Source organism: Platalea leucorodia, assembly GCF_965183815.1.
Source record: "Platalea leucorodia genome assembly, chromosome: 3".
Taxonomy (NCBI): domain Eukaryota; kingdom Metazoa; phylum Chordata; class Aves; order Pelecaniformes; family Threskiornithidae; genus Platalea; species Platalea leucorodia.
Window position 1 is genome coordinate 25,515,380 of NC_138825.1, and position 25,045 is coordinate 25,540,424.

A 25,045-nucleotide genomic window follows, 5' to 3' on the forward strand; every position below is an offset into this window, starting at 1 on the left:
CAAAGCCAGAGACTGAACAAAAATGCTGTTCTTGATAAGACACAGTCCTCCACACCCTTCATTCTTTGTAATTTCCTTCCATTCTTCCCACTTTTCGACTTAGTGCTGTAGTTTTGGATAGGTTGGTAGGCAAGGTAATTGCCAAATAGTTGGCTAGGGGTTAAAGCACTAGCCCAGCTTGCGTGTTTTAGTACATAGATCTGCTGCCATTCTCCTGAGGGATGTTGGACAAGCTGGCTAATGTTTGCTTCAATTCCTCTTCTGTGAGTCATGGGTAACGTGTCCCTGCCTCACTAGATTGTTGGGAGGCTGTAGTCATGTGTCTTTGATGGCTTCTGATGTTACAGCGATGCAAGGTATAACAGCACTTGGTGCAATCATGTGAAAAGAATACATTATGTCTGTACCCATGAAAGTTAGAACTGGGAGATTAAACTACAGCAGCTAATTTGACAGGTTTGTTTGCACTTCAGTCAAATAGCACATGCCTCTTCTCAAAGTCTCTAGGCTTTTCTCTGGTAGTTGCACACCTAACCCATGAGAGGTTGATTGTGGTTTTCGGTTCGTGTCTGGGTTTTTTGGTTTGTGTTGCTTTAACCCCCTAATAAATGCCAAGATATACTAGCTTTGGAAAACACACTTTATCCAATATGTGATAGTTATGTTTCTAGCGCAATGATAATCACTGTAGTCAATTGGTCTGCTTCTAATAATCTCCATAGCAACTACATTCAGTAAAAAGTGAAAATAACTGATTCATGCAGTTCTATGCCAAATGATACATGTGAGCAATGTACTATCTGTTTGAAATGTCACATTCAGCTAAATGATGCATACTCTGCTGGCAATGCTTTCCCTTGTTTCTCTTAAGAAGAAAGGAAATGGGAGCTAGGTTTTTTTGCAGTACCATTTGTTAAGAGAAACGGGCTTTTAATGCCAGTGTTGCTGTCCCTCCATCTTTTTCTCCAGAATATTCAAACAGAACCAGGAAGGCTTGGTAGCAAGTAATTTGCTTTTTATTTCATTCCTGTCTGCATGTGGAAAGTAACATTTTAAAGCTGATTATGCCAGTGCAAATGCTTTGTTTTGGTTTAGGTGGGAGCAGGTTCAAGCTAACCTTTTTTTCTTTTTAAAGCAGAAGTGGATCTTGCAGATGAGGATCTTCTTAAATGTTATTATTTCTATATCTCTAGTTCTTCTGTCTACTTTGTAGTTTGGCTTAACAGTTGCATGTGTCCCTGATAAATTTTAGGAGTAGTAATTAGAAACAATATCTAGAATATGTGTTCTCTTCCTCCCACTCAGATTTATCCTGGTCTCTGACAGCTGTTCCTGCAGTTACTTATTCCACCTGAAAGGTTTGAAATGCAGAATTGCTTTGGAGCTGGAAGTGAGCAAAATGTCAGGGATTGCCTCAGAGGAGCCTTCTCTGAAATGGCTCGGATGCTTCTTGCCTTTCACATGCATACTTTAGGTTTGATCCCCCCCCCCCCAGAGGTGCTGAGCGCCTGCATTTCCTGCTGACTGCAGCCAGCCTTTCTTCTTTCAAAATAGCACCTCTTTTAAATGCCTCTATTCCATAGCTTTTTAAGCTAGCTTTCAAAGCTGGCCTGAGGGCACCAAAACTTAACTTGAAGATTATGTTATAGACCCCTGTGGTGGGGGTAATGGTGGGAGAGTTAGCACCTCTGGATGCGTGCCCTGTAGAGTTGCTGTTTGTACCGAGCTTCTCAAAGAATGGCTTTGCAATTAAATTTGTGCTTTAAATTCAGCGCCAAAATAGAATTTTGAAGGATTTGTTGTATAAGGTGTTCTTTTGGGAGATGTAGCAAGTGCCTGGCAATCGTGTGCGTGGAGGTGTTTGTTTTATGGGTTTAAATGTGACTCTTTTCCTTTAAGTTTTTTTCTTTTCCACTGATCTTTAGGAATGTCTTATTTCACACTTAACTCTACTTATTTGTATGTATTTTGCAGGAATCCCTTGAAGCTCACCCTGGGAATGGACAGCTACCTCCATTTCTGGAGTAGAGTAGTGCCAAGTGAAGAAGCTTTCAAGGCAAGTCGACAAGTGTGCTGATAACTCTCGAAAGAATCCAGGGAAGGGGCAACCTTCCAGGCCAACAGCCATGCCTTTCGGGCTGAAACTGCGACGGACCAGACGCTACAACGTCTTGAGCAAGAACTGCTTTGTGACAAGGATCCGTCTTCTGGACAACAATGTGATCGAGTGCACCCTCTCCGTGGAGAGCACAGGGCAGGAGTGCTTGGAAGCTGTCGCTCAGAGGCTGGAATTACGTGAGGTAAGAGTAACCCAGCAAAGACCATCTGTCACTGTATAATTTGACACATTTTTAGCTCAGGCAGTCTGTTCGTTTGACTCATGTTATTCTCAGAGCTGGCCAGATATGATCAGCAGCTGGAGCTGGGACAAACATATTCTGGTTGCATGAAAACTGAAGGCAGAACGGCACTCGGGGTTTTGTGCTGTTGCTCATTCATCATTGCTCTGAGAGTGCTTTGTAATATGAAGATGAGGTTTCTTCTTTTCTTAGAAAGCGATTGGTTTTCTGAACTGGGATGCCAATGGCCAAGTTACAGTAACTTTTATCTCAATGTAACCCTCGTTTCACCAACACTGCTCGTTGAATTATGCCAGAAGGAGACCACTGGTTTTTAAACATCCACTTTCATATAAATATATTCTTGTTACTAACATACTGAAAGAGGCAACAGTTGTGTTACTAGCGGGAGCAACTAGTAACAGTTTGAGGATGGTGGTTTTTTCTTCCTTTTGTTTAACTGAGATATTTCACATCTGAAACTCTGAAAGGCTTCTTTTACATTCCCAATGCTTCTGAAAAGTCTGAAGAAACCCAGTCTTACTTTAATAAAGACTGAAATTCTTTATTTTCTGCTTCTTGCTGTAGAGTTCAATGTTTATTTTAAGTGTTGAGGCCTTTTTAGAAATATCTCTCCAATGTGCACAGCACAAATGAACTGTCTTTTCTTACTTACCTTCTGTGGACTCCTTACATGTATTCTGCATGCGTACAGGCTTTTGCAAATCACAAGTTGGAAACCATTGCCTGGAAACTGCTATGTTATCATCTGACTGTCCTGGCTGAAGCTTTCTGTAAGCACAGCTGGGAAATCTAATAATCTTGCAGCGTCTTACATTTGTTGGTCTACGGCCCTTTGTAATGGTGGCAACTGGAAGGTAGCATACAAATAGCTAGTGCAGATGAAAACTAAACAAAAGACTGAACACAAGGAAAAAATTTTTCACAATGAGGGTGGTGAAACACTGGAACGGGTTGCCCAGAGAGGCAGTAGATGCCCTGTTCCTTGGAAACATTCAAGGCCAGGCTGGATGGGGCTCTGACCAGCCTGATCTAGTTGAAGGTGTTGCTGCTCATTGCAGGGGGGATGGACTAGATGACCTTTAAAGGTCCCTTCCATCCCAAAGCATTCTATGATTCTATGAAGAACTCCTTTTTGTACATCAGTAATGATAAAGAATGAGAGAAGAATCTCAGTCTCTTGTGTGTGTGCAGAATAGGCAGGGAAATGTGCAGGCAGGAAAGTCAGAATATTGCATAGTGATTTTTCATACTTTTTTTTTTCACGTGGATTTTAGTAGAATCATCTTCTCCCTCCCCTTATAGAGATGAAGATATCCCAGTAATTACTCTCCCCCCCCCTCCCCCCCACGTTGGCAATGCTTTAGGGTGTCCTTACAGAGAGGTTAGGTCCTTCCCTTTCCTTCCAGTGCAGAAAGGAGTGAAATGAATGGAGTGATTCTCCTCATATTCCTTGTGGGCTTATCTAGTTGGCGCAGCAGAAGTGTGGGGCCTAATGATTCTCTTTGGAGGTCCACCTGCATTTGCGAACAATAGCTCTGTCAGGGGGTTAGCATTATTTTCCACAAAGCATTTTGTGATTTCAGAATGTGTTTGTTCCACTTTGGAACAAAGCCTGAAGTTTCAAAATTTTCCAGAAAAAGAGATCGGTCAGTAGAGTAGCAAAGGAAGTTGTTTTGGTCAGTGTTCAATTTCATGGGGGTTTTCTATTGCTTTGGGTTTTTTTCATTTTCAAAATCATTTGTGTCATAGAAAAAGAAATATGTCAGCTCGAAAAGTGTGTGTTTCAAGACAAAAAATATTTTAACAACACAGAAGAGAATGCTTTAATGTTGTTTGAACACTTTCCTCTTCTTTCATCACCCTCCCCACTTTTTTTCTAAACAAGGTTTTGGCAATGATGAACCCATTTTGTAAAGTTCAGATTTCAACAGTACTGCATTTTTTGTTGTTGGTTTTGGTTTTGTTTTGTTGTTGTTGTTATCTCTTTTTCTGATTGGTTCTGGGTGGCATCCATTTCTGCTTTAAATGTTTAGGAGAGAACTATCTGCCTCTTTCAACCCTGAGAGGGTCTCCTCCCGTATCCTCTTCTGCTCCTTTCATGAGGAATAACTGGAGCTAGCAAGCCTAGAGGTGCCTGATGCTGTGTGCTGTCCTTTCTCTCTGAGAAAGGAAATTCAATTTTTCTGCCCTTCTAGTCTTCCTGCCATGGTTTGTAGGGAAACAAGGCTAATGTAATCATTTGGTGGCTGTCCCCTTCCTTCACTGACCAATCAAATTTTCCAGAAGGGCCAAAAATACTATGACAAAGCTTAAATTTCTACAAGATTTGTGCAACTGGATAGCTGGGTAGAGGAGATAAACCCATTAAATGTACCAGTTGAGGAGAAAATCCTTGCAAGTGTCTGTATTGGAGACAGACTTTTAAAATTCCCCAAATGCAACAAAAACTTCAGCTGGAATATGCCTTTTCTTAGAAATCCAGATCAGCAAACTCTGTTGTACAAGTAAGGCATAAACTAAGCTTCATTAAATTCCATGCTTATAAAACAGTACTAAAATCCTGGTTGTCTCCTCCATGCAGCCTCAGGTAAGAATGTGCGTTCTCTTAGAAGTAAAGATCAGTTTTTGTTTGATACTTTAGTTTGGTCTTATGTTTGAATAAATCCCAGGTGTACTGCAACTTTTACCTTTGTGTTAGGAATATATCCATGTTTCGCTCCAGCTGTTTTCTTAGAAATGAACAAAAAACTGTCCAAACCCCCCTGCTAAAAAGCAAAACTGTTTGAGATGACTGTACATATTGTTGTGAAGGACTGTCGATCATTATACCACACATGACTGAAAAACAGTATCTAATGGATTTATGCATATTTCTATTTGATCTCTGGGGAATGCAACTCCCTCCCTGACTGAGTCAGGGTTCAGGAATAGGTCAGTAGAAAGTGTAGCCATGTAACTACTGTAAAATCTGGTTTTATCCTTTTCAGCAAAGCTCTTGACAAAGCACCAGGTCTTCTAGTTGAACAGTTACCAATTCCAATAAAATGAGCTCTTATGACAGCATTATGTAGAAAGTAAAGATGCAAAGAGGGGAGGAAGGAAAAGAGGAAAGACAAGGTCAGAAAAGTAATTTTATAATCTTGTATGTATGTGCACAGATTATAAAAAGGGGTTTTTTTCCCAATATAGTGGCATTTTTCCCTTTGAGTGAGACTAAGCAAACCTGCTTGAAGTAGCAGAGTAATCTGTACAGATCTGTTGTGAGACTTCATGTCTGTTTCTCCAGCACTACGATGCTGCAAAACCCAAACCAAAGCACGAGGATGAGTGGGCTGAGCACCGCAGGCGGACACTCACGGCTGCACAGGGGTGGCCGTTTGCTGCCATTCTGACCTTTTTTTTGTGCCCTAGAAGGTGTCCCCTCCTCATAGGGTACAACTGGAAACCTGTGTTTGGCAGCCAGGTTGCCTCGAAGTTTGGCTTGGTTTGACTCATCTTGCCAGCTAAGCTGGGATAGGGTTCAGGCAGCGCTTGGACAAGAGACCTTCTAGGAACAACTGGCTGCTGTAAATGGTGCTTTCCCCTCTGTGTGAGCGCTCCGGGATAGCAGGGTTTAATGCTTTTTGCCCGGAGGACCTGGAACTCTGCCTCTTTCTCGAGGATAAATATTTAGTTGGTCGCTTAACCAGATGCTTTAATAAACACCAGCCCTGTCTGGTTGGGTCCTTTTGAGTGAGATTTGCTGGTTTAGTAAGTGTCTGTTCTCTCCTGTTGTTGACAATTCCATTGTTTTTGCCCGACATAAAGGCAGGGGTAGTTCTGGGCTTGGGAGTATCGCGCAGTCCCAAGTCTGAAATGAACTGGCCTCCTGAACTGGCAGCTATATTGTCATCCTTTTTAAGACTTCTCAGCACAGGTTTTGTGTATCCAGTTTTCTTTTCTGACTTGCCATATTTTGAGGATCGCCTTTTCACGTAGTATTGTTGGGGCATGCAGGTGCTCTGGTTCTTGTCCGCTGCTTTCGCAGAGGACTGCAGTTCCTGGAGGAGTGTAAGCCAGTTTCCTTGTACCACGTATGAAGTCATGTGTGGTAGGTAAGACAAACTTTAAACGCTTCAGAGAAAATTAATGTACACTCTTTCCTAACAGAGCTCTTTGTGTATTTGCAGATTAGGCAGACCAAAAGCACTAGCAACTGAAGCTCTTTGTCTGCAGAATGGATGCGTGTGCATACGTTTAGCATTATGAAAAGCTTTCCTTCAGTGTGTATCACCAGTCTGTCAACTGTGTCTGGAAGAAGGATTTTTCTTTTTTTAGAAGTGAAAGCATCATTCACTTTCTTTGCCACTTTGACTGCTGATGTACCTGCTAGAGCAGCCCGTGTTACTTCAGAGCCTGCCAGGTGTAGGTGTAGATATTTATTCCGTGAAAAGTGGAATGAAGTCAGTGGTTCACTTTGTGACTGGACAAACAGACTAGCTTTTGGAATCACCCTGGTTTTCAATCAGATGCTTATAGAGAAAAAGATCCCATTTTTATATCCCCTCATCTAATTTGTGGGGTGTCTGTACTGTAAAAATGTTTTGTGGGCTGGAGTGTATGGCAATGCATGACTCAGATTCTGTAAGGCCTTCTGGACTGTCATATGCCTGGTCATAGCATACTGAACTTGATGGTCCAGCCGTTTCTAGTCCCACGTTCCTCTGTTCCTGTTTGGGAATTACTAACGTTCTTGGGGGAGAGAGTCTCGTCAGGCGTTCGCAGTAGTGTCTACAGAAGTCCTTCCCCACTGTGGGTTGTTAAAAAATGCTAACGTTTTCAAGAAGTAAAGTTCCTGGCAATGGGGAGCTGATATTCAGATAACTGTGTTGGTTGTCTCTCCAAATTGCATGCATTTGTGACTTGAGCTCTACTCTGCAGTCCCTGTGCTTCATCTGCAATTGCTTGATCCTCTCCAGGCTGCTTTCCAGGAAAAGTCATCTTTTAGTTGTGTGAAACGCATGTTGCTGTTGTCAGTCCATTGTATCTGCTGTAGTCTAGAAGCTTAAACACTGCATTCCCTTCACTTCTTGTTCCTTGGAAGTGATTCAGGATTCTGGATTTGGTACTTAAAGAGCCTTTCTACTGTAGCAAATCTAAATTTTTGTTGTCCCCCTGCCCCCACTCAAAAGGGAGAGACTGCACTCATTTGAGCTGTTTAATTTCAATACCCTTAATCCCTTGAATAACTCTTTTAGACTTCAGGCTCCAAATCATCTTAGTTGCTAGATGTTTTACAAGTACTTGACACTGCAAATTTGGGTCCTAGGTGATGTGAATGTTTACTTTTTAAAGTCATATGGAAGATCTGTGTTCACAGCTCCGCACTCTTTCTTGTTGAGGATGAGCTGCCCTCAGTGATTTTCAAGAGTTTGTGCGTTAAAGGATTTCCCTTATGAGGTGGTAAAATCACTGTGCTTTTTTCTGCCTTCACATGAATTCCTTTCCTTTGCTGTCTCCACTGTCCCTCCCACCTTCATTTTAATCTAATTACTATTGTGGTGAGCTCATCAGAAAGAACTCTTTATCCAGTGATGACTACAGAGGGAAAGTAGACATGTATCAGTGAACTGGTTAGTTTTGTTTTAAGTTTATCCTATGGGAGATGCTGACTTCTTGATTTATTTGATTGCCCTGCATTGATTGATTTATTGAAGATGCCTTTAAATTCTAGAAGGAAATACTGCATCGATTCTCTTCAAAAAAAGAATGAGCTTGCTTCACTGTACCAAACTAAGGTTAAAGAGAAAGGGCTGACCAGTGTTCAAGCTATACTGCAGGTTTGTCAGGTTTAATTGAGGAATCAAGCTGAATTAGTTATCACCTTAGCTAAATGCTAGTCTGGACGCTCTCCAAAGTTGAAAATATGTACGTAATGAGACCCTAAAGTAAATATACCTGCACTCCAATTGAGAGTTTTTGCATATGATTCTCTCTTGCATGCCCTCAGCTATAAAATGGTTGGAGCAGCGTTGCCCCTGCTGGCTTGTTGTCATTACTAAGTATTTTAATTTTTCAATATGGCATTAGTTGCCCTTGTGTTGTACGCTAAGTCATGGTACATGCAATGACTTTTAGAGAAGTATCCATACCAAAGTGAAACAGGCTGTTGATGGTGGCTTTTGCAAAGTGTAAGGGTTGCAATTTGTCTGCTACTTTTGAAGACTTTTTATTTAAAAGCATGAACATCTGGGAAATCCAGTTGGTGAAATCTTGATGATTGATTTATAGGCCAAACTTTTTGAATGTATTAAAAGTAATTTAAAATGAAGGTTTTATAAAATAGCAAATAGGAGTTTTTCTATTCTTTGTCTCAAGTATCTTTATTTAAAATGTGGTGCTATGTGTAAAGGATTGTGACTGCCTGTGGAAGGTTTGTTGTCCAGGTAAGCTAAGCTATAACAACAAAATAACTATTTTATTTGTTTTAGGGTTAATCTAATCTAATGGAAACTACTGGAAAGTTTTCATTGAATAGGGAGTCAGTTGGATTAAACACCAAGAAAGTTTATTGAAATAAAATGAGAGAAATACGCAGAAATAGCAACGATCCCACTTTCAGATCCTAAATCTGCTTGGTGTCCACAGAAGTTCCACTCTCAGTTTCTGTTTCGTTTCATTCCAGTGTTAATACAGTGGCATTTTATATTGAAGGCATTGCTGGAAATCTCCAGGCGCTGTGAGCTGAAATACTGAAGAAAAAGATGTTGATACAAACTTCACAGTTAGGGGCTACAGTCAGATTTCCAGGCAACTGATGGATTAGTTCCTTTGCTAAACATGAATGCTTTTTTTTGCCTTTGCTTCAGATCTGTAGTCATAGTACTTGCTGTTAATTATAGTACGCGTTTGCCTGCAGTAGTGGATCAGTGTGTTTAATACAGTGGTTTAAGGGCTTTTCGATAGAATCCTTCATGATGGATTGGCTATTCCTTCAGCTGCTTATTAGCAATTTGTTGTATTTGAAGCTCTGGTTCTGAACACTGTTCCTTGTTAATTACTCTCCACTAGCAACAGTCCCACGTGGCTTATACAGGAGGTACTACAGCTGTTGAGATTTACACAGGATAGGAAATAGCTGAGGTTTTCAAACTGGTATTTCTGTAAGAGCCTAGAGCAAACAACTTGTGTGTGTGATGCACATTTTAAGTGTAATACTTGTCCATCATAAAACCTTGTGAGTGCTTTTAAAAAAAAAAAGCAAACATGTTCTGTATTGGGTAAAAGGTTCTGGCATTGGTAGATATATTTTGACATATGCGTGTGGGTTTGCATTCTTTTTTTATAGTTGGAAGAGTCCTTGTCCTTTGCCTGCAGTGGGCTGGATCCAAAGTCTCATGAAGCCTTTGTGCTTTGATTCAGACTTAGTGTTTGCTGTCTGTTCACAAGGCACAGGTGTAAAAGAAAACAAAGACTCGGGCACTTTCCATAAATCATTTATGTCACCTGTGCCATCATGTTGGATAGAGCTCTTTCATATGCATTTGGGAGAGATGGTAAGGGGCAGATAGTATTCCATGAAGTATATTATATTGCAATATTAATTTATCATTGTCTTCAAGATTGTCCTAAAAATAAAGAAAGACAGTACAAAAGAAATTACTCAGATTTTGCATATGGAAAAATTTACACAATGCCATCTGTTCTTATTTGCATTTGTGTCATTGACTGTGTGTGTGATCTAGCTGAAAAAGGTAAACTGACACTATTGTGTTTCCTTATCTAGACGCACTACTTCGGCCTTTGGTTTCTCAGCAAGAGCCAACAAGCCCGCTGGGTTGAACTGGAAAAGCCTCTGAAGAAGCAGCTGGACAAATTTGCCAATGAGCCTTTGCTTTTCTTTGGGGTAATGTTCTATGTGCCCAGTGTTTCCCGACTGCAGCAGGAGGTAACAAGGTATGTGGTTTCCCTCTGTTCACACTAGTGTGATATAGCTGGGAGGGAATGGACAATTGCTCTGTTTCTGGCATTCAATATTTGCTCAGGTATCATCTGGTTCTTTCCTTTCCTGATGACTGCCCAAATGGGAAAAAGTGAGAGAACTCACCACTTGATTCTATCTGTTTGGGTGGGGGGAAGCAGTATTGCTAAATGATTATACATGACCAACTGCAGAAACAAAAAGGGAATAATAGATATATGTTTAAAAACCTGACATAAATTTTAAAAGGGACCATGGTGACCATACACTTTTTCTGTAACCTTCTCCTGAGTAAAAGGAAGCCATAGGCAAAGGAGCTCTATGTACAGTTTTAGTTTATTATTCTTACGTCTACCTGTGCGTTGCTGAAAGTGAACTTTGGCATCTTTTCTGGATTTTGCCCATCCCACTCCTGATTTTCCCCTGACACTTCATAAAAGGATTAAAATTGTTAGAGGCTGTTAGTCCTTTAATTATGATCAGTGTGCACGTTTGCAAACAACTTCAGTAGGAATTACTCTTTTATTCAGAGCCCTGTGCTGCAGTTGTAACAATGCAACTGTTTTGAGGGGCTGTTCTTGTAAACCACATCACTGTGTGGTTTTTGCACATCTGTGCTGTATTTGAATTAAAAAAGAGAGAGAGGGAAAAAAGCCCACCTCACCCAAAAAGGAGTGGGCTTGTTTTCTTTTTAACCAAAATTATTTCATTTATCTAGTCTACAGCAAAGTTGCATCAGCACAACTAGAGGTAAAGCCTGGAATAAGTGGGTGAGGGCTATGGGGTGGGAGAAGCCTGCCCACCAAAAAAAATGTTCTGTTACTGCAAACCTGAAATTCACCACATGGTCATCATGTCTAAAAAAGATGTATAAGTAGTTGAGAAAGAGTGGCTTTAATTCTAGAAGGTATGCAAGATATGAAGCTTTTTTTTTTTTTATATGGCAGATTGTGTGTTCTAAACGATTTTTTCATAACACTGAACTGGAGAATTGGCTTTGGTAGGATGCAAAAGATTTGATTTTTAAAATGACAGGTGTCAAGCAGTCCCTTGACTACTATATATGCAGAATTCTTGCCAAACAGTGAGCTGAAAGCATCACAAAACTTAAATTTCCCTGGGAATATACTGAACATCGGTGCTTGTCTGTATCTGTGTGTTCCTGCTTTGTATGCATTGGAAGAGGGAAGCCTCATACCTTTTCCTTCAGAATTATTTAACATGCAGTAGGAACATCTGAAATGTTCTGTTGCTCACTTTTGTCATCCCAATCCTGGCCTAGTTGTGTGCAAGGAAGCATTGTAGCTACTTGGATGCTATTATCTCTTCACGCTGCAGCCTGCAGTGCTGATTGCTCATTTGTAGCTCACCTGCAGAGGTGTATTTGCTGGTTCTGCCCAGGTTAGTAATAACAAAACATTTCAGTGACAATTGAACTTCACAGTACTCTCAATTGGAGTAGCTGCTGAATTGTTTTTCTTTCTGAGGTAATTGATAACATAAGCTGCAGAGTCTTATAAGTGCCTCTTAACGTTTCTTTGAATGTCTGTAGCAAAACCAGCAGCTTACTAATGGATCTCAGATACAGAATAGCCTGTTAAGATTTTTTTGTTTGTTTGTTTCCTGAAGTGGCATTGCTTCACTGCAGATGATGTGAGGGCAGCAAACCTTCAACTGTGCAATTCTAGGTAGATGCAGATAATCTCATGTTTGAAGCAATGAGTGGTGGGGACATGGGGTGGGGACACTCTTCTGAAACAAATGGTGGAGAAAGGCTTAGTCTAATCTGTGATTAGACAGACAGGTGGGGGTTGGGTTTGTAGGTCTTTTTGGCTTTGTTTGCTCTTGGTAAACTGATTAAACATTTGTTTTGAAATTGAGACTGGCTGCTTTTAGGATTAGGCTCGATCACAATAAGATTACCTGTGATGGTGAGGTAGGTGCTAAGCTCGCCCACTCAGTGCCTATGTATTTGACTTATATTTGTGTACAAATGACAAATCTGTCTTAAATGCAAAATTCGTGATCAGACACTTCATCTCCTTCTGGGAAGCTGCAGAACCACCACAAACAAACCAACCCAACCCTAAAACGAAACCATCACCAAAGACTGAAGCTGCAAAGCTAGTGACAGCACTGCTAGCAGTGAACCTGTTACCTCTGTAACCTTCTCTTGGTGGAAACATCTCCAGCCCTGAGCTTGCCTGGCCATGTTTGGAGCTTGAGGTGAAACCCATCTCTCAGTCCAGGCTTTTAGTTAAATGTAAACTCCAGAATTTCCGGGGTTGATTAATATTCCTTGATGATGATGAAAAGTCTTCTGAGAATACTTCAGTAAACACTTACATAATCCACAAGTATTCAAAAATCAAGGAATTGGTTTACTGAGACGGTTTACTCTGCCTCTGATCTGTAGCATTATAGACTTTGGCTTGATAGCTGGTTTTGAGAGATTTGTCCCAAATTGAATATTGCCCCCTGCTTCCAACAACTGCAGCACCCTGCACCTCATGTGCTGTCATCGTGAAGAGGGAAAATGATCCAAGGCTTTTAGGTTTTGTTGGTTGAGAGGAGCGTTACTTGTGGGGTTGGTCAGTGGCTCTGAGGCAGTGTTCAATTTTTGTTTGAAAGACCATCTGACTCTTCAAAACAATCTGTGGACCATTTTGTGTTCTGCTATTGTTTGGCTATTGGGACCAACAGGAGGAATCCATGTGCAAGTAAGAAAATTCATATTTAGTTGAAGCCATAATAATTTATTTATTTTTATCATTACCGTTGGAAGTCTAAAATGCTAATTATGCCTGCAGGCTCCTGGATTTTAGCTGCCTGCAGGTGTTGGTAGTGGTCAGGAGCTCTTCACGGTTTTGCTGGTAACTTCCCGTATTGCACAAGCCAAATGTGGATGCAGAAATAAGGCTGAGTAACACTGCTCCAAGCACTATGTCCCCCAGTGGTGAACAGGCTCTATGGAAACCTGTCTGTATGTGACATGCTGGGAGAGGAGTGGAATAGTAATCTAGTAAGAAGCCAGTGCTGTCCTTCAGAGGTACAATGTGGGAGTGTCAGTTGACTCGCTGCAGCTAAACGCAAGTAGCAGTGCTAACCAGAGTTGCAGGATGGTTGAAGTTGGAAGGTACCTCTGGAGATTGTCTGCTCAGAGCAGGGCCAACTGGGTTTTGAATATCTCCACGGATGGAGAGACTCCACACCTTCTCTGGGAAACCTGTTCTAGTGTTCAGTCACCCTTGCGATAAAGAAGGGGGTTTTATGTTTAGAAAGAATTTCTTATATTTCAGTTTGTGCCCAAATTGACCTCATAATTTTGAAAGTGTGGATGGGTATTGGGTGACTGAGTGGGTGAATGGGTTACCTGGGTTGGCCACCTAACTGGTTATTGAGGACCTGTAGAGCTACAGAAGCCTGTCATATAAACACAAGCACAGCCATGACTTAATGTGGGATGCCTGTAGTTAATTTGTAAGAGGTATTTCTGATAATATGAGAAAGAAGGGCCTGTGGGATCCTTGGGAAAGAAAATGAAAAAGACAAGACTGCCAGAGCAGTTTATTCAGCTAACAGCTCTTTGAAGTCAACCTCTGAGGCCTGCAAGAAAAGATGAGGCAAAGAGTACTCTGGGGGACACATTACTCATTTTAGTAGGTCAGGTCTGACTCTGTGGTTTGCAGTTCTTCACTTCTTTTTTACAAAATTGACACTTGCTTAAAGATGCAAACATCAGTGGTGTGGGTTTTTTTTCCTCTTCAGACAAAGTTAAGTGGAGCATTGGGACAGGGTAAGAAGCGCCAGCAGGCATCGTCAGTCTTACTCGGTTAGTGATTTTGAGCGTGAATGGTGAGGCTTCTCAGGACAGCCGTGTTTCTTGACCTGTGACGGAAGTTTCCTGCGGATATCCTAGGGAAACGTACAGAAAGCAGCTGCCAGTTGGAGAGTACCTGTCTCTTCTTTCTGGTAATGGCAATGAAATAAATGTTACTGCTATGCCTTCCTTTCAACGTAATAGCGTTGCACTCTTGGCATTGGGCCTTTTCCTAGGAGAGCTATTTCCTACCCTCTAGTCCTCTTATTTCGCTACTCTTTCTGCTCTGTTTCTTTTGTCTTGGGTTGAGGCTCCTGTCTGTACATTTCCCCTGATCTTAATCCTGTCTCCTCCAAGATCTCAGTGACTCCAGCATCATCCCCACCTCTAGTCCTGACATTCTACCTGCACCCAGTCCCACAGACATCTTCTAGGAGGAATTATGAATTAAAGCCCCATGAAAATTTCTTAAGGTGTCAGTAGGAGTTTCACCATGTTGTAATTGCAATAATTTGAAAATTTCTAGAAGAATTTGTGATAAACCAAATTAAAACAAACAAACAAACAAAACCCATCTCCAGGCTTGATGGCAGCTACAGCAGGAGCCATTTGTGTGGGAGTATGGGGGTTGGCACATTAGCAAAAGGCATTTTTCATGGAAGGCTACTTAGACAACCTCTTTTTAGTCATCCAGCTGTTCTCAGAGTGAGCAGCCATTGCAGGTGGAGATGCTGCGTATGCTTTTGGCATGTTTAAAGCACCTGGGATCTGCATACTGTCTGATATAAAGCAGTCTCTGTGATGCCCTGTAGAGTAGATATTTGCATAGATTAGAAATATAAATCTGCCTTTTATTTTCTGCTAACTCCTCTAGAGGGGAGGCATCCTTTCAACCATTTATTTAAAAAAAAAATAAGTCTTTGTACAGTGTCTAAAGTAAACAAGCTTGCTTTCACTGTGCTCTTGTTCCAAAAACAGAGAACCCACACACTCTTGTGGCTTTCTGAAAATGTGGGTGCGATGCTGCTTTCTGCATAAGTATCAGACAATCCATGGCCTTTTTTTTTTCCCCCCCACAGTTCCAAGGAAAAGCTGATGTTACATTTTGCTCCCCACAGTATCTCTATTGTCACACGTGATACTGCTGTGCCTCCTGTGAAGGAATGAAGGTGTGCTTTGGTCTGGTTTTCCTTTTTTCTTTCTTGGAAGAAGCTTTCAGTATCTTACTATGTGGTCTGTACCCAGTAATATCCAGTGGTGTTTGTGCTGTTGCAAATTGGGGCATAATCCTGTGAAACGAGAGCAGCTCCTGGTCTGGGTGCTACCAGTGGGGCTGGTCCCCCTGGTGCAGTGCACGGTAGGTCTGGTATGCGTGACTGCATAGGGAGGGCCATATTGCAGCATCTGCGCTGTGCTGCATTGGGCTTTTGCCCCAAGTTCAGCTGTCAGCTCTGCGTTTTCCCTGAAGAACGCGCTGTACAGCTTTCCTGTGAAAGAAAACACAGAGTGTTTGGAATGGGATGGCTGCACCTGCAAAGTGCGGGAATGAATGTGTTTGCAGGTGGAAAATTAGAGCCTGTGGCTGCCAGGCCTCTTTTCTGGGGGGCCTGTGAAAAATCAGCCTCAAACTTACACTCCTTTAACTAAGTGAACGTTTATTTCCTCTGATGTTTTGCTGCCTTACCCTTTTCTTCACCATTTCTTGTAGCTGTTTTTTTTCTGTTTGTCTTTTAAGGAAATATTTCTTCTTCACAGTTCTCTGCCTTTCCCTTTATTTTTCTTCAAGTGTTAGGTGAAGAATTTTTAAACAGACATTCTTCTAAAACATACAGAGCTACAGACTCTTAGGACTATATGAATTTTTAAATCACGTGAGGATAAAGTAGAGGGGAAAAAAACTAGTGTTTCACTGCTTCATATTTAAAGGGAAAAATGTTCTGGCAAATCTACCTTTTTTTTTTTAATAAACTCTGGACTTTTTTTCCTTCCCCTCAAAAAAGTCCTTCTTAAATGTCTCGCCTACTTGAGCTTATCTTTGCTTTTAGTCTGCTTTGCTTTACTTTTTTTTGAACAAGCTAAAGTTTCACATCCTCCTGTCTCGCTAGCTTTTAATACAAGTACGATCAGCTGGAGTTTTGTACCAACCACTGCTTTCTCCACATTGTGCTTTTAATTGCTGTGTTAAGGCTGGATATCACATATCCTTCTGTGCCAGCCTGGTTTTGTGGCAAGCTTAATGATGGGGAACTCTTTTGGCTGTTAAGGTTGTTAAGGTACAGGAGGCCGCTTTGCTTTTCATGCTTGGTCACACCTGCAGCTTGTGGCTGGCTGAGAAGCCTCAGTGTGTACCTTTGAGTTCAGGGTAGTTGATTTGAGCACTGTGGTGACTTCATTGTCCAAAATGATTATTTTGTATATCACAGTGTGTCTGAAAAAAACAGCATGATGTATACCGTCTGATTTGTTCCTGACAGCCTTGACTATACTTGCCTGAAGTGATGGACTGTGACAGGTTCTGTGGCCGTGCTTGTTAATACACCTCTGGTAGACCCATAGGATTTTTTTAATGCCAATGGTTCTTAAAAATTCAGCAACACTTAAAAAATTTTTTTTCTGTGAAAGTACAGAGAAATATCGTGCTGTATGTGAGGAGAAGAGAGATGTGTGGTTAAGTTGGATGGGTCGGCAAATGAGCGAGAGCTGAGTGATATATGGCAAGTGGGAAGGTGGAGTATTTAAAAACCAAAAGGCCAGAGTTTGGTCTCTCACAACTGGAGATTTAAGTCAGGATTTAACCATTCAGTATTACTGATGTAACTGAGTGGAAAAAAGTTTGGTTTTCCGGCAGCAGAAGCCTTACTGCCTTGTCCAAATTTATCTCTTCCCAAGAACCTTTGTCATTTCATCTTTATGGTGTACTTCCCAACATGTGTTTTAAGAGCATGCCTTCTCTCTTGGAAAGATGGTAACCGGGAGTGGGCTGTGTAGCTTCCAAAGAAATGAACACAACCAGTTTCTCATTGCCCTCTTTTCTGGGAAATGTCATAAGTTGTGTGCATGTGCCGATCAGCTGTGCTGTGCTTTCGGAGCAGCTCTGCTCACACCATGCAGGAAAGGCCATCACACATAGCCCTCTCTTGGCACTAGAAAGAGCTATGTGGCTTCCCCAACTGGAAAGGTGATGCACCTCTTCACTAGGAAGCAAGACTGTTATCTTCAACACAAATGTGATATTAATGATCAGAACAGTCCCATTTTTTTAACTATTTCCAGTTAAAAAGTGTCTGTCAGTTCTCTTTTTCTGTTTCTTATATTGGGCTGGATACTTGCGTAGCATAAACCAGTGTAGCTCCTTCCTTCTAACAGGATATTTCCAACTTTGTAATTATATATATTTTATATATATCATATTTCTGTTTTATAGAGATCTATAGGTCAATGGACTGTAATTTTAAATGATTCACATAAATTAAGACAATCACTGCTATACATGGAAGTCGTATCAAATGAACAGAAAAGGACAGGATGTTCTGTCAGAATGGCAGACCTTAAAAATGGAAGATAATTTTGTCCCGTGAATCCTGACAAGCCTTTTGTTCTCAGCTAAATGATTTGGAGAGTCAAATTACTGTATAATTTTTACAGGGGCATGGTGAGGAACAACTGTGAAGTGTCATGGGGTGCCAACTGACCTATATGTGGTGATACTAATGCTTTCTTTTTTAACTGAAGAACATACAGTGCTGTAGGTAGGTGCTGTGTCGTCAAAGAGTAAAAGAAGAGTTAGGACAAGTACCAACATAAACGTCTTATTCATGAGAATATTCATGAGACATTGCAGTGGGGTCTCCCAGAGGAAGCAGCAGGAACTCGGAGCTGAAATTTTATAAATCAACAGGAGGCAAAGAAATTTCTGCTGGAACAGAATCCTATTGTGGTTTAGACTGCGGTTGCCAGCCTGCCTGACCCTACAGGTGCTGGTCATGGTCCCGGTGCTGATCGTCTCATGACTGGAACTGCACCGTATCTCCCAAGGCTGGGAGAAAGGAAAACTCTGGGATTCATTGCTAGGTGGAAGTAGTTGTGACCCCCAGGGAGTCCTGAGTCCCCAGGGATCCCAGCTCTCTTCGGCTGGACAAGACTGTGGATCGGTCCTGAAGTGACTTGGTAATGTTGAGGGGTTTTTTGGTTTGGTTTGGTTTGGTTTTTTTGATTCCAGCTGCAGGAATTTGGGACTAAACACCAATGCTCTCAGCCACCCCAGCTACTGTCTAGGAGCTCACGCAGCCCAGGCAGGATGAGTCTTAAAAGCCCTGGGTGGCCACCCAGGCTTAGGCAGTCTGGCGTATTTGCATTTTGGTGGTGCTTTGATGGTTTTATTGTTTTGTTTTAATTATTAGGCTTTTTTTAATATTAGTGGCTACTGCAGCATAAAAAACACACATTAAGCTTGTAGCCTGCCTTGTTATAAACAAGCTGATACTTAATTAGCTTTAATGTTGTTTTTAGAGGAAAGCAACAACAAATAATGTGCAGTATTTGCTTGGGTCTTCTTGTATTCATATTATTGCAGCATATGCGTTGTTTTGCTTTTCAGTAATATTCTTGAGTTGGTTCTTTTTGGATTGGTATTTTAGTGGATGTTTAAACTTTGACTTAAAAATAAGAACTCCTTCAAGGCAGACCTAAGATTCAACATTAATTCCCTGTTTATAAAATAATTTGCTGAGGAGGGCAAACCCTTCTCCCAGCTGACTTTCTTCAGTGAATGGGGAGCTTGTTCTCTGTGGGTTGGTTATTGAAAGCTGAGCTCTTTGTGCCAGATATTTTAAGAAACTGTTGGCGCTTAGATCTAATCTATTACATTATGCTGTGCTTTTAGACCAGAAAGTGAATGTGTTTTCATGTGTGTGGTTGGGCAGTACATATGTAGCAATTCTAAAAAATAGTGTTGCCTAACTATAAATACGGTGTTGGATACTTCAGCCTGCATTCTTGCTTTAGTGTGTTTTGAAGGCAGTGGCTGTGATGGTTAGAAATGTTGTAACAGGAATGTCTTGGCATTAGGCAGCATCACATTTACATCTGATCATGAGGAAATAATACTTATTTTATGTTCTGGGGCTTAGTCATGTGTTCTTACATATTGCTCTCCTGATGGGAATTATCTGTATGTTCAATTTTAGTAGAACAGATACTTTTGTAGTACTCTAGACTTTTCATTGGGCCCTTTTAAATGGCAGCAAAGGTTACATTTTGAGTTTCTACTCTTTTCATATGATAAAGATACGCCATTTACACACAGTGCCAAAGCTTCCTATCTGGTCTTCGGTAGACCAGCTTGAATCCTTCCATGCCAGGCATGCTGGTAGAGGCATTTGCACTCGGTAAAAGGCACTTTGTATCTTCCTTTCCTTTCCACCTGGGCACGTGTGCTGATGAAGACACTTGCTGAACCTGTATGTTGGTTGGGTGGCCTGAGCTTGCATTGAACACTGAGCAGCTCTTGCTGACTCCTGCTTGGGGGTGAGGAATGTGGATGGCTTTTGCCATAGGTGGGAACCAGAAATTATTCAGATTTTTTGGAAAAATTCTGTGCCTGGGTAGAATGATGCCACAATTTTATTGTCCGTTCTTGTGATTTTTATTGAGTATGTTAAGATTTTCCTTAAACTTTGCAGCTCTTGAAATGGGGTAATGATATGAATTTCAGTCTGGGATTTTTTTAGATGTTCAAATCAAAACTCAAACTAGATTGTTAACACAGCAAGGAAATAAAAGCATGAGAGGTATGACTGCAAGTTTGACTCTATAGCTTTCAAAAACTAGAAGGAAAAAGAGCACCTAGCTTTACCAAATAAAGAAGTATCGTTCTTCAACAATAGCATGGCTTTGGGGCGGATTTATTCATGGCCTGTGAAACTTCACAGAGATGACAGTACATTAACTGGGCATCTATTTCAGAAATGCAGAGGGAGCCAGTTGGATAGAAAATGTAGGCATGTGCAGCAGGACAGAGGAGGAATCATAGAATCGTAGAATATCTCAAGTTGGAAGGGACCCATAAGGATCACTGAGTCCAACTCCCTGCTCCAGGCAGGACTACCTAAAACTAAATCATATGACTAAGAGTGTTGTCTGGACACTCCTTGAACTCTGACAGGCTTGGTGCTGTGACCACTTCCCTGGGGAGCCTGTTCCAGTGACCAACCACCCTTTCAGTGAAGAACCTTTTCCTAATGTCCAGTCTGAACTTCCTCTGATGCAGCTTCATTCCATTTCCTCGTGTCCTATTCCTGGTCACCAGAGGAAGGGACTGTTTATCATTAGGACATGGCTGCAAACCACCATGCTAAAAATGTGTTTTAAATTGCATAGGACAGTCAGGATTGAACCTTAATTCCAGAAAGAAGAGCTGAAGGTCCATGAGACTGTTTGAACCTGGTACTTAGGACATTTTATGATACTTAAAGAGAAGGAAATAAATAAAGCATTTTGAAACTTGCTTTGGAGGTCTAACCAACTTCTGATGCGGGAGAGAGAGAGTCTTCTGCCTTCCTGCAAGGAAACGAAAACCTTTTGAGTGGCCTGTATGTTTATTCTGTGATATCTGACAGTTGAAGTGGTGCCAAGGCTAGAAATCTGGCCTTCTGTTTTTATCAGTGAAGAGCTTGCTTTGTGTACGAAGCTGCGTGTTTGGATGAGTCACACCTACTGCTTTTTGTTTCTCAGCCTGTGAGGAAGCTGTCCTCACCGCTGCTGGCGATAAACACTTGTATTATGTGGATCACTAGGATAACCTGGAGCATCAGTTTTCTTCTATTTAAATCCTGTCCTTCTTGGCCCTTGGCTTCCTCCTGTTAGATTTCCTAGTGCCACACACACATACGGCTGTATTGTTAACAGTACCCATTTTGTGTGTGTGTGTTTATGGAAAACTGGTTGAAAGTCTGCTTGGATGATGTGAACATGACCTCCTGTTTTTGTTTTGTGTTTGTAGCAGGCTATCCTAAATAGTGCTGAAAAGTGATTTTAAATCTTGCTGTAGTTGGCAGTAGAACAACCTCATGAAAACTGCAGCTTTTTGGAATGAAGTGGAAAGTTGCGTCCTGCTTTCTTTGAACTGCAGACTGTCTTAAGGCAAGAGGATGAATGTATGGATTGTAAGCTTCTGCTTACACAGCCAGAGGATTTGTCAGAAGAAGTTGTATTTAACAACATGGCCAAGCTAGATCTACTCACACTTGAAGACTCTACAAGAAACCTTCAGCTAGATATTTACTCTCAAGGACTGTCAGGCTTAAGATAGGGTGTAGAGATACAAAACAACAAACAAAAAGACAAACAAAAAATGGACTTTGTTTTATTATAGTTTCATTTCTAAACAGAAATAATATTCTGTAGACTTGAAATTCAAGTCTAATATTCCCTGACGGATGGGAGCACACTCCTGTCACCACAAGGGACAGGGAGTTCCCTGCTGCCTTCGTTGCCTTCTCTCTGAAGTAAAGACAGAGCTTCGGTCAGGAGGTTTCTGTAAACTTAGTGAAGAAGTTTCTGCTGTGGCGGCTGTTGGAATGACTCTCAATAGGATCAATTTTGATGGATTTTGTTCCCTGCAGGTTGTTAGTATATTGTCATAGTCTTAAACCAGACAGACATAACTAAAAGCAAGTGATTTTTTTTTTTTTCCTGTCCTGTAAGGCAGAACTGCTCCTTTCATTTAGACTTCATGATATTCTGCATTGCACGAAGAGAAAAGATAATTTGAACTAAATTAACTGTCACTAAACTTGGGGATGAAGTAGGTCTTTATTTCTTGGTGCACATATGCCAAGAGTAAACTTCTTTAAAGCTAAGATACCCATTTAAAAATCTCTTTTCTCTTTGTTTCATTTACTACTGGCATCAGGAAGAGCACTGATTACAGTAGTTGATGAGGTTTTCCTGTACCTTAAAAAATGGAAACAGCAGCAGAGGCAAGAGGAATGTAGTTCCTTGGCTTTGCTATGCAGCAGTTACAACATTTAAAAAATTTGTAAGGACAATATTATTTTCAAATGGGAATGCTACTATGTGCTGGAAAACTGGCAGCGTTTCAGGGCATCTCTTACATTGTCTTTTCTGCGTTTCCAATGGTTTCAAACTGCATCAAAGGTCTTCCTTCTGAGCTGCTAGGTGGTGTTAGTTGTGCCTGCCATTGGGATTGGCCACAGGTAAGAATATTTAGGGTCAGAAAGCACTTGGTAAGTGTGATAGTGGATGCAGTTCAGTTTTGTGGGTGTGCTGCTACATTACATTAGTATAAATGTTGTTACATTACATCAGTATAAATGTTGTGGATACAGGCATCCGTCTGAACTGGTAGGTTGCACAGAGCAGAGGACTTGGTTTGTAGCAGCATGGAAAAGATGCAAGAAGTAATTAGCTAGCCTAAAAATAGCCCATATTTTAATACACTTTTATGAAAATAAACAATCCTATGGAGTTCTAGTATCAAACAAGTGACATGCTGGTACTAGAACTGTTTCCTTTTGCTTCCTTAATTGAGGAGAAAAAAAAGAGAAAAAGAAAATAAACTTTTGTTGCCTATAAACTGGAAAGAACATTTGCATAAAATGAGACAGTTTCAAAGTACAGGCCAAATGATGCTTGGTTACTTACAAAAGAGGAACAGCTTACCGTTCACTTCACTTGTGATTGCCCTACCAAGGCCCTGCCCAACTTTTCAGAGCTTGGTTCTGACCTGTTACATTAGGGTCTTATTAAGCAAAGCTTTTTTGGGAGAAGGCATTGTGCATGTTTATGAATGCATTTGCCAAATTTTTAGGCAGAAGAAAGGAGCGAGTTATTTCAGCAACTCTCTGTTTCTAGTTTCTCACTTGTGGCTAACAGTGAGGAGTTTGAGAGTTATTCTGAAAATTACTGAATACATAATGTCTGTTCTGTTCCTCTTCTGTGAAATTTTAGTATAATAGCTATATAGTTACTGTAACGGAGTGATTTTGCTTTCCCTAGAAAAAGAGATGTTATCTTCCATTTTCTGGTTTACAGGAAAAAGGATAAGAAAAGTAGAACAATGGAAAACACCTGTCATCCCTAGGTGCTTGAGTCACAGAAGTGCCCATCAGCCTTTATGCATCTCCTCAAATGAAGATGAAAAGGATCATTCCTCTTCTAATCTACAAACTGTGCCACTCACTGCTTTTGTCATTTAGACTATTGCAAAGTGCTTGACTGCCTTTTTTTCCCCTTAAGGTGTAGTAGCAATGTATATCATTGCAGAATGAGGTTGCCCATTCATTAAGGAGCACTGTATACACAATGAATATTATGGTGTACCTCACAGATTGGTATGCTGCTTCTGACTTGTCTCCCAGTGTAGTTTAAGGCACTGTTTTTCACAGATGAATATGTTACCTAGATTGGGGCTAGTATTCCTGTTTATCTTCGCATGTGATGCAGTAGCAGTGACTAGCAGTTTCTCCTTAGGGAAGTGCAGACTGGTGTGGGATATACTTAAAGTCTTCACAACACAGACCAATCCCACCTCAGTCATGTAGTTGCTCCTGATGAAGCCTCAAGAATGAAGGTTGCTCTAGACTTCTTGTGTAATCAGTGAGAAGAAATGGGCATTTCCACTGCATGATTCAAGATTCCTCTGTTGTGCATCGCTTTCTGCAGGTGATTCATTCTCTCTTCTTTACTGCATGTTTTGAAAAGGGAACTGCAGCTGACTGGTCTTCTGTTTAGAAGTCCCAGATAGATATCTGAAATTTGGCTGCAGCGTCAGAAAGAGGGTTGAGCCAGTAGCAGCACCCTGTGAGCAAACAGACCTGTGCTTTTTGATTGGGGTTTCTAACTGCTTTTTAAATTTTGAGAATTCAGTAGGCAGTGGAAATCTTGGTTACCGTAGCACTGCCAGTCTTCAGTTAAACTTATTGAATTTTGATGATTGTACTTCAGGCTGGAGTAAACTTTTTCCCTTCTCTTACAGCTGAGAGACAAACCACAAAAACTAGTTCTAAACGTACGCTTTTTCAGGGAGCTGAATACCTTTAATATATTTTGCCTTGCTGGCAGGGTATAAAGCTAAAGGAGCTGCAATTGGTTGTCAGTACAATCCTGAAGTCTCTGAATGTGTTTAAAAGAAGCATTTGTGTGGAGGCCCTTATGCAGCTGAAAATCTCAACAAGAATTTGGCAGAAATCTCAGTGTTGGAAGATGGCAGATTCCTGTGCAGTGAGATGTTTACTGGTTCACTGTTTTATCTTTGGCAGCTGCTTTTGCACTTGATATCTTCAGCTGTTTTTGAAGCTTTTACAAAGAATAATTATTCATTTCATGAAATAGATCTACTTTACCCACCCAACAGGGCGCTGATTCACTTACTTCTCTGGCAACATCCTGTTGTTATCAGAGCTGCGTTCACGTTCGCAGGGTTGTGTTCACCGGGACGTTAGAGCTTCCTGGGCCATGGTTTTATTGCATGATTTACCAGTGTGTGGCATGACTGTTTTCAACGATTCCATTGAAAACACTAGGGTCACCAAGCTCTTTGGGAGGTGGAAACAACCTGAGTTTTCCTGTTTTCTACTGGCAGTGAGCGCTAATATAGGTGCTTTTCACAGGAATAAAAGCTATTGTACTGACGGCCTGTAGATAAGTGGCAACTTCATTGTGTCACATTTTAAGCAGTGTTTTCTTATTACCAGGGCAGATTACTGTAAAAGGCAGTAGTGAGTAGACTGGATTTTAGCTCCGTACAAGGTAGAATTCCACTAAATCAATAGACCTTTCTCAAACATTGATTATATGAGGTTGGGATACTATCCAAAGGTTTTACAGATAGGGTTTTTTTAATGAGTTCCATAACTTCATGAACAAGGTTTCACTGCAGGC

General features: G+C 41.0%; 1 protein-coding gene across 1 annotated transcript in view; it reads left to right on the forward strand.

Annotated features, from left to right (window-relative positions):
- Nucleotides 1-2,126: 2,126 nt before the first annotated feature.
- The window catches only part of PTPN14 (protein tyrosine phosphatase non-receptor type 14), a gene marked incomplete at both ends in the record, with an annotated part of 72,075 nt that continues 49,156 nt past the window's right edge, over nucleotides 2,127-25,045 (forward strand). The window contains 2 exons of the mRNA XM_082306260.1: nucleotides 2,127-2,300; nucleotides 10,129-10,298. Of these exons, the coding sequence (XP_082162386.1) occupies nucleotides 2,127-2,300; nucleotides 10,129-10,298 (344 nt within the window). The remainder of the gene's footprint in view (nucleotides 2,301-10,128; nucleotides 10,299-25,045) is intronic.